Genomic DNA, 9,333 nt, shown 5'->3' with positions numbered 1-9,333 from the left:
TTAAAAAAGCAATTATCTATATTCCTATTTCAATATTAATTAATCATGCATTTAATCAAAGTCAAAGCACTTAAAACTTTTCTAATTGCTCAAGCAATCACACTAATAAATTCTACGTTACATGATAAGTGACAGCTCAAGCAAATCATATTCCCACTTGCACCCTCTGTTGCTGCAATAGCAAGAGAATAGACAAGTCGGTGACATATATTATTTTTCTTTTAGGTAGGAGAGAACGCCGAGCTCGAAGTGTCGGTACAGATTTAGTCGAACTCACTAACTTTTGTTTAAATGTGTATAAATATTAAATTTAGAACTCAATTATTAACACTTGAGTTATCTTTATAAAATTTTAGAATACACCATATTAAAATTCTAACTCCGCCTCTGAGTAAAGATGGAAGGAATAAAATATAATTATTTATAAACATGTATCAAGTATTTATAAGCCAAAGTTTTGGATACTAAATATTGCATGTTGCAGAAGCTTTATATTTTTGTAACTAAAGAAGCAGAAAAAGAAACATTTCTAAAGTTCATTAGCAAGAGCTTGAAGATGACAACGGTAATCACTATCTCCTCTATCTTTAATTTTTCTCTATAATTTTTATATAATTCGATCGTAATATAAGGAAAGATTTTGAACCAATTTTATATGCCTTAATACGCACTATGTTTTGGTTTACAGATGACAGAGATGAGAGTACACATGGATTGTGCCGGATGTGAGAGCAAGGTCAGAAAATCTCTCGAGAAAGTTAAAGGTAATATACTTATAAGTTACATCACTGGCGGACACTGTTTCGCTGAAAAATTACTTATAGTGGTTAAATTTTAGTTTTATAAATATAAATATATAAATTGACACATTTTGAATTAAAGGGTTGATCTATTGATTAGGAGCTTAGAAACACTATATGAGATCGTGTGTTTGCCCTACTAGCCTATTTATTTATAATTTTTTTACTATAACCTTTGACACCTCTTAATAAATTTTTTTACTTTGATTCTTAACATTCCTTAATGAAAATTCTGTGTCCGTCACTATGCACTAATACACAATAGATTCGAGCTCAAAAAAACTTCTATCTGCTCTGAGATTCGATCTCAAAAAAACTTCTATCTGCTTTGATCTTGTTGTCTGACCATCTCATCTAAAAGTTTAAGCTGTTAGAGATATATTGTGAACATAATTTTTGACGTCAAATTCAGGTGTTGATAATGTAGAAATAGATATGTCTATGCAAAAGGTGACAGTAACAGGATGGGCTGATCAAAAGAAAATACTCAAAACAGTTAGAAGAACTGGTAAAAGAGCTGAAATATGGCAATTTCCTCATAATCCTGAGATGAGAAATAACCCTACTTATGTAACCGATCATTATTATCAACAACAAGGCTGCAGTGGTCCGACCACTTATTATGCCGGAGAACCACCGGCTTCCTCCTATAACTATCGCAAACACGGCTACGATAACTATGGCCGTGCCTATAGTCTTTACAGGGGCAATTCAAACACATTTGGTAGTCGTGTTGGTGATGCTTTTAGTGATGAGAATCCTCGTGGTTGTAATATTATGTAATTGTTGTTTGATGTTGTCGATTATTAAATGTAAGAGCCTGTTTGAATTGACTTCGTTAAAAAAATGTATAATACATAAATATGACTTTAATTTGACGTCAGTTGATAACTATGACCCTTAACTTTGTATGTGTACAAGTAGACACTTAAACTTGTATAAAATTGAACAAGTAGACACTTGTGTCCAACATGACATGGTCACGTAGAATGCCATGTATGAAATATTGCATGTTGCAGAAGCTTTATATTTTTGTAACTAAAGAAGCTGAAAAAGAACATTTCTAAAGTTCATTATCAAGAGCTTGAAGATGATAACGATAATCACTATCTCCTTTATCTTTAAATTTTTTCTCTATAATTCGATCATAATATAACTAAAGATTTTGAACCAATTTTATATGCCTTAAAACGTACTATGTTTTGGTTTATAGATGACAGAGATGAGAGTACTCCGACGTCAAAAATGTCAAAAAAATTTGTGGACGTACATCAAGACCTTGGCTATGCATCCGGTTGGCCCTCACGGCTATTTTGACCCATTTTCAAGGTCAAACTAGCCTCGAAGCGTGTATACCCCCCATTTTGACGATTTTCGTGTGCTATAGCAAACCATTTTTTGGGTGATCCGGATTCCGACATCAAAATTGCCAAATATTTTTGTGAACGTCCGTCAAGAATTTTGTTATGCATCCGATTGGCCCTCACGGCCAGTCCAACGCATTTTGAAGGTCAAACGAGTCCCGAAGCGCACATACCCCCCCATATCGATGATTTTCGTGTGCTTTAGCAAACCATTTTTGGGTGATTCAGATTCCGACGTCACAAATACCAAATTTTTTTGTGGATGTCCTTTATGACCTTGTCTATGCAGCCGGTTGTCCTTCACGGGCAGTCCGACCAATTTTCAAGGTAAAACGAGCCCCGAAGTGCGCATACCCCTCATTTCGACAATTTTCATGTGCTATAGCAAATCATTTTTTGGGTGATCCGTATTCCAACATCAAAAATGCCAAAAAAAAATTGTGGACGTCTACTAAGACCTTGGCTATGCATCCGGTTGGCCCTCACGGCCAGTCCAACCCATTTTCAAGGTCAAATGAGCCCTGAAGCGCTCATACATCCCATTTCGATGATAATCGTGTGCTATAGCAAACTATTTTTTGGGTGATCCGGGTTTCGACGTCAAAAATGCTATAAATTTTTGTGGACGTCCGTCAAGACCTTGGATATGCATACGGTAGGAACTCGCGGCTAGTACGACCCATTTTCAAGGTCAAACGAGCCTCGAAGCGAGCATACCCCCCATTTAGACGATTTTTGTGTGCTATAGCAAACCATTTTTTGGGTGATCTGGATTTCGACGTCAAAAATTCTAATATTTTTTGTGGACTCCGTCTTGAACTTTACTATGAAGTCGGATGTACCTCACGGCCAGTTCGACCCAATTTCAAGGTCAAACGAGCCCCGAAGCACGCATATCCCCAATTTAGATAATTTTCGTGTGCTATATAGCAAATCATTTTTTAGGTGATCTGAATTCCGACGTCAAAAATGCCAAAAATTTTTGTGGACTTCCATCAAGAGCTTGGCTATGCATCCGGTTGTTCCTCATTGTCAATCCAACTCATTTTCAAGGTCAAACAAGCCCCGAAGTGCGCATACCCCCATTTAGACGATTTTCGTGTGCTATCGCAAACCATTTTTTGGGTGATCCGGATTTGGAGTCAAAAATGTCAAAAAATTTGTGGACGTCCGTCAAGACCTTGGCTTTACAGCTGGTTGTCCCTCACGGCCAGTACGACCAATCTTCAACGTAAAACGAGCCCCGAAGCATGCATATCCCTCATTTTGACAATTTTCGTATGCTATATAGCAAGCTATTTTTTCGATGATCCAGATTCTGACGTAAAAAATGCCAATATTTTTTATGGACGTCTGTCAAGACCTTTCCTAAGCATCCGATTGGCCCTCACGACCAGTTCGACCCATTTTCAAGGTCAAACGAGCCCCGAATCGCGCATACCCCCCATTTAGACGATTTTCATGTGCTATAGCAAACTATTATTTGGGTGATCCGGATTCCAACATCAAAAATACCAAAAATTTTTGTGGACGTCCTTTAAGACCTTGGCTATGAAGCCGGTTGGCCCTCAAGGGCAGTCCGGCCCATTTTCAAGGTCAAACGAGCCCCGAAGCACGCATACCTCCCATTTCAATGATTTTCGTGTGCTAATAACAAATTATTTTTTGGGTGATCCGGATTTCGACGTCAAAAATGTCAAAAAATTTTATGGAAGTCCGTCAAGACCTTGGCTATGCATCCGTTTGGCCCTCACGACTAGTCCGACCTATATTAAAGGTCAAACGAGCCCTTAAGCGAGCATACCCCCCATTTAGACGATTTTCTTGTGCAGCAAACAATTTTTTGGGTGATATAGATTCCGACGTCAAAAATGTCAAAAGTTTTTGCGAAAGTCCGTCAAGACCTTGTTTACGCATCCAATTGGCCCTCATGGACAGTTTGACCCATTTTAAAAGTCAGACGCTCCCTGAAGCGCGCATACCCCCATTTTGATGATTTTTGTGTGCTACCATTTTTTGGGTGATCCGAATTTCGACGTCAAAAATGTCAAAACTTTTTGTAGACGCTCTTCAAGACCTTGACTACGCAGCGGGTTGGCCCTCACGGTCAATCCGACCCCTTTTCAAGGTGAAACGATCCCTAAAGCGTGCATACCCCCCATATCGACGATTTTCCTGTGCTAGCAAACCATTTTATGGGTAATTCAGATTCCGACGTCACAAATACCAAATTTTTTTGTGGATGTCCTTTATGACCTTGTCTATGCAGCCAATTGTCCCTCATGGGCAGTCCAGCTTATTTTCAAGGTCAAACGAGCCCCGAAGCGCGCATACCCCTCATTTTGATGATTTTCGGGTGCTATAGCAAATCATTTTTAGGTGATCCAAATTCTGACGTCAAAAATGCCAAAAAATTTTGTGGATGTCTATTAAGACCTAGGCTATGCATCCAGTTGGCCCTCACGACCAGTCCAACCCATTTTCAAGGTCAAACGAGCCTCAAAGCGTGCATACCCCCATTTAGACGATATTAGTGTGCTATAGCAAATCATTTTTTGGGTGATTCGGATTCCAATGTAAAAGTTCCAAATTTTTTTTGGACGTCCGTCAAGACCTTGGCTATGCAGAAAGTTGGCCCTCACGGCTAGTCCAACCCATTTTCAAGGTCAAACAAGTCCCGAAGTACGCATACCCCTCTATTTCGATGATTTTCGTATGCTATAGCAAAAGCATTTTTGGGTGATCCAAATTTCGGCGTCAAAAATGCCAAAAATTTTTGTGGACATCCGTCAAGACCTTGACTATACAGTCGGTTGGCCCTCATAGACATTACCACCCATTTTCAAGGTCAAACGAGCCCCGAAGCTCGCATACCCCCCATTTAGACAATTTTCGTGTGCTATAGCAAACCAATTTTTGGGTGATACGCATTCCGACGTTAAAAGTTCTAAATTTTTTTGTGGACGTCCATCAAGACCTTGGCTATGCAGACGGTTGGCCCTCACGGCCAGTCCGACCCATTTTCAAGGTCAAACGAGCCACGAAGCGCGCATACCCCATTTTGACGATTTTCGTGTGCTATAGCGAACCATTTTTTGGGTCATCCAGATTCCAACTTAAAAAATGCAAAAAGTTTTTGTGGACGTCCGTCAAGAGCTAGGCTATGCATCCGGTTGTCCCTCACGACCAGTCCGACCCATTTTCAAGGTCAAACGAGCCCCGAAGCGCGCATACCCCCCATTTTGATAATTTTTGTGTGCTATAGCAAACTATTTTTCGGGTGATTCGGATTTCGACATCAAAAATGTTGAAAAAATTTGTGGACGTCCCTCAAGATTTTGGCTATGTAGCCGGTTGGCCCTCACGGCAAGTCCGACCCATTTTCAAGGTCAAACGAGCACCGAAGCGTGCATACCCCATATTTTGATGATTTTCGTGTGCTATAGCAAACCATTTTTTGGGTGAACCGGATTCCAACGTTAAAAATGCCGAAAAAATTTGTCGACGTCCTTCAAGACCTTGTCTACGCATCCGGTTGGCCCTCAAGGCCAATCCGACCGATTTTCAAGGTCAAACGAGCCCTGAAGCGCGCATCCCCTCTTCCCCATTTCGACGATATTCATGTGCTACAACAAACCGGTTTTTGGGTCATCCGGATCCGACGTCAAAAATGCCAACAATTTTGTGGATGTCCATCAAGACCTTGTCTATGCACCCGGTTAGACGTCACAGCCAGTACAACCCATTATCAAGGTCAAATGAGCCCTGAAGCGCGCATACCCCCCCCCCCATTTAGACGATTTTCGTGTGTTATAGCAAACCAATTTTTTTGTGATCCGGATTCCGACGTCAAAATGCCAAAAAATTTTGTGGACGTCCGTCAAGACCTCGGCTATGCATCCGGTTGGCCCTCACGGCCAGTCCGACCCATTTTTAAGGTCAAACGAGCCCAGAAGCGTGCATAACCCATATTTCAACGATTTTCTTGTGCTATAGCAAACCATTTTTTGGGTGAACCGGATTCTGATGTCAAAAATGTCAAAAAAATTTGTCGACGTCCATCATGACCTTGTCTACGCATCCGATTGGACCTCAAGGCCAATCCGACCCATTTTCAAGGTCAAATGAGCCCTGAAGCGCGCATACCCCCCTTCCCTTATTTCGACGATATTCGTATGCTACAACAAACTAATTTTTGGGTCATCTGAATTCCGACGTCAAAAATGCCAAAAGTTTTTGTGGATGTCCATTAAGAACTTGTCTATGCATCTGGTTGGACGTCACAACCAGTACAACCTATAATCAAGGTCAAACGAGCCTCAAAGCGCGTATACCCCCTATTTAGACGATTTTCGTGTGCTATAGCAAACCAATTTTTCTGTGATCCGGATTCCGACGTCAAAAATGCCAAAAAATTTTTGGACATTCGTCAAGACCTTGGCTATGTTTCCGGTTGGCCCTCACGGCCAGTCCGACCCATTTTCAAGGTCAAACGAATCCTGAAGTGCGCATCCCCCTATTTCGATGATTTTCATGTGCTATAACAAATCATTTTTTGGGTGATTCGGATTCCGACGTAAAAAATCTTAAAATTTTTTGTGGACGTCCGTTAAGACCTTGTTTATGCATCCAGTTAGACATCACGGCAAGTCCGACCCATTTTCAAGGTCAAACGAGCCCTTAAGCGCACATACCCCCATTTCGACGATTTTCATGTGCTATAGCAAACCATTTTTTGGGTGATCCGAATTTCGACGTCAAAAATGTCAAATTTTTTTGTAAACGTCCGTCAAGACCTTTGATATGCATCCGATTGTCCCTCACGGTAAGTCCAACCCATTTTCAAGGTCAAACAAGCCCTGAAGCGTGCATACTCCCCATTTCGACGATTTTCGTGTGCAATAAAATATGTAAAGTTCAATAACTTTAATAAGTTTCCTAGTTAAAGTAACCTTTTGAGATATTAATTTCAAAATCTATATATGCTTTACATATTATTTTTAGATTTTATTTTTTAAAAAATATATTAAATATGTTATTGTTGAATTCATTGCTTTATTCTTTATTTTCAAGGTAAGGATAAAATTTATATACACTCTATATACCATTCTCATGTTTCATTTTCTGAAATTACATTAGATATGTTTTTTTTCTCTTTTTGATAAATCATTAGATATGTTATTATTGAATCCATTTCTCCAGTCTTTACCTCCCAGACAGGACTAAAATTTGTATACACAATATACATATTTTTTGGATTTTTGAAACTTTATTAAATATGTTACATATGTTTTTAAAATATTACTTGAATTTAGGAATATCAATCTATTTTAATATCTATAATTTTAATTTAACCCGTTCATTTGACACATATAATTAAATTCATCGACTCACTGTGAGTCGATAGTGATTAGTGTCTGGTGTCTTAATGGTGCGCATTTGTGTACGGGTCCGCCATGTTGATATTCCTATAAGTATAGGGCTTCAAAAACCATGGATTCATTGGCCCCAGATATTACTATTTATTATTATGTCTTCCACAATTGATGTTATTGTCATGAATATTTTTATTTAGATCCAATTCCTCCTCATTTCTTTATTTTTTTTAATTTTTTTTTGGATTTTTGTTTGGGTGTCGAACAAATAATAGAAATTAAAATCATAACTAAATATATATATTTAAGAAACATTAGTTAGAAGAGCTCTTGAGTCTTGAAATTATAATTGTGCCACATAAAATAAAATATTAATATTATACTTTAGACATAATAAATATTATAATCTAAACAAAAATTACGAAGATAAAGGGTCAAGATGGGAGCCATAGTCACACACTTCTAACGTGTTCATTTAGACATCTTTCGTCAAAAAATTTGCACGATGTAATTAATATTTTTATGTAAAAAATGAACCTACCCAATCTGTCCATGTGAGTCTTACGAATTGTCAGTGTTTCAGTTCCCACAACATGGTCCACTGATATATACATTAATATCCTCTTTGTTGGTCGTGTTGGCAACAAATTTCGGAGAAATTAACAAAAAAAAAAGAAAAGGCTTCAATGGGTGTTATATCAATATTATTTCTTTAACATATTTAATATCATAAATTTCAAAAAGACTATAATCATATAAATAAATTATCGGAAAGGGTCATATTTTCTCTTGAACTCTTAGAAAAAGATAATATTTATTATTTTTTATACTTTCTTTATATATTTATCTTTTATCATTCAACTTTATGCACATATTTGTTCTTGTACAGTTTTATATTGTGTCATCATTTTTATTAGTTTATGTAACGCCTATATGGTACTTACGTGGCTATTTATTTTATTATAATTAAAATTTTATCTTCCTATTTAATATTCTATCCCGCCATTTAGTAAAATTCAATCCAACTAAAATAAAGATCCATTAATATAATATTTGTTTTCAAAGTGAAAAAAAGATATATGGAAATTTAAAAAATAAAATAGAAAAGAGATAATTTCAGAAACCTCTCTCTAGATTTCGCTCTATTTATAACACTTACCTTCCCCTGTGACTTAAGATATTACCTCTGCCTCCCTTAATTAAATTTATTTGTATTATCCATTCTTTAAATTTATTTAAAATAAATATGTCAAATTATAATTAATTTATATTTATTTTAAATAAATTTTAAAAATGCAAAAAAAAAAAATTAAAATGAGGGAGATATATGTGATGAGAGTGAAACCTGGATTGATATCTCTCAAATTATCCCAAAAGAAAATCTCACCATCTCAACTATGTTGCGTACCATCAACCATGTATCTTAACACATATATTCCTCGAACGGTACTATCAGACTAAAAAAATATTATATAATATGAATCGCAGGAATAACACATGCATCAATGAATTATTTTATGGACAATTAAATTATTTTCAGTAAGGACTAATATCACCGGGAGCGAGTTGGCAGGGTTGTCTGAAATATTATTATATAAAGTTTGCTGAACAATCAATTTAATATATTTTGTTTTTATCTTTCCATATGATGTGGACGTGACTAATTAATTTCACCACAATTTTTTATATGATAAGAAACGCTAAAAATAATCGAAATTTATTTATAACAAAAATCCCATGTATTTAACGTTTTGCACCCTTCCTATAAATAGGTTCAATTTATGAATTTTTTTT

General features: G+C 36.9%; 1 protein-coding gene across 1 annotated transcript; it reads left to right on the top strand.

Moving 5' to 3' along the window:
* Window positions 1-205: 205 nt before the first annotated feature.
* Window positions 206-1,691, top strand: LOC101249742 (heavy metal-associated isoprenylated plant protein 28-like). Its single transcript, XM_004243245.5, has 3 exons — window positions 206-565; window positions 689-764; window positions 1,213-1,691. The coding sequence occupies exons 1-3, from the start codon at window positions 476-478 to the stop codon at window positions 1,581-1,583; spliced, it is 537 nt and encodes a 178-aa protein (XP_004243293.2). The 5' UTR covers window positions 206-475; the 3' UTR covers window positions 1,584-1,691.
* The last annotated feature ends 7,642 nt before the right edge of the window (window positions 1,692-9,333 follow it).

This window comes from Solanum lycopersicum, chromosome 7 (genome assembly GCF_036512215.1).
Source record: "Solanum lycopersicum chromosome 7, SLM_r2.1".
NCBI classification, from domain to species: Eukaryota; Viridiplantae; Streptophyta; class Magnoliopsida; order Solanales; family Solanaceae; genus Solanum; species Solanum lycopersicum.
The sequence above is the reverse complement of the archived record's forward strand: the minus strand, read 5'-3'. Positions and strand labels throughout refer to the sequence as shown.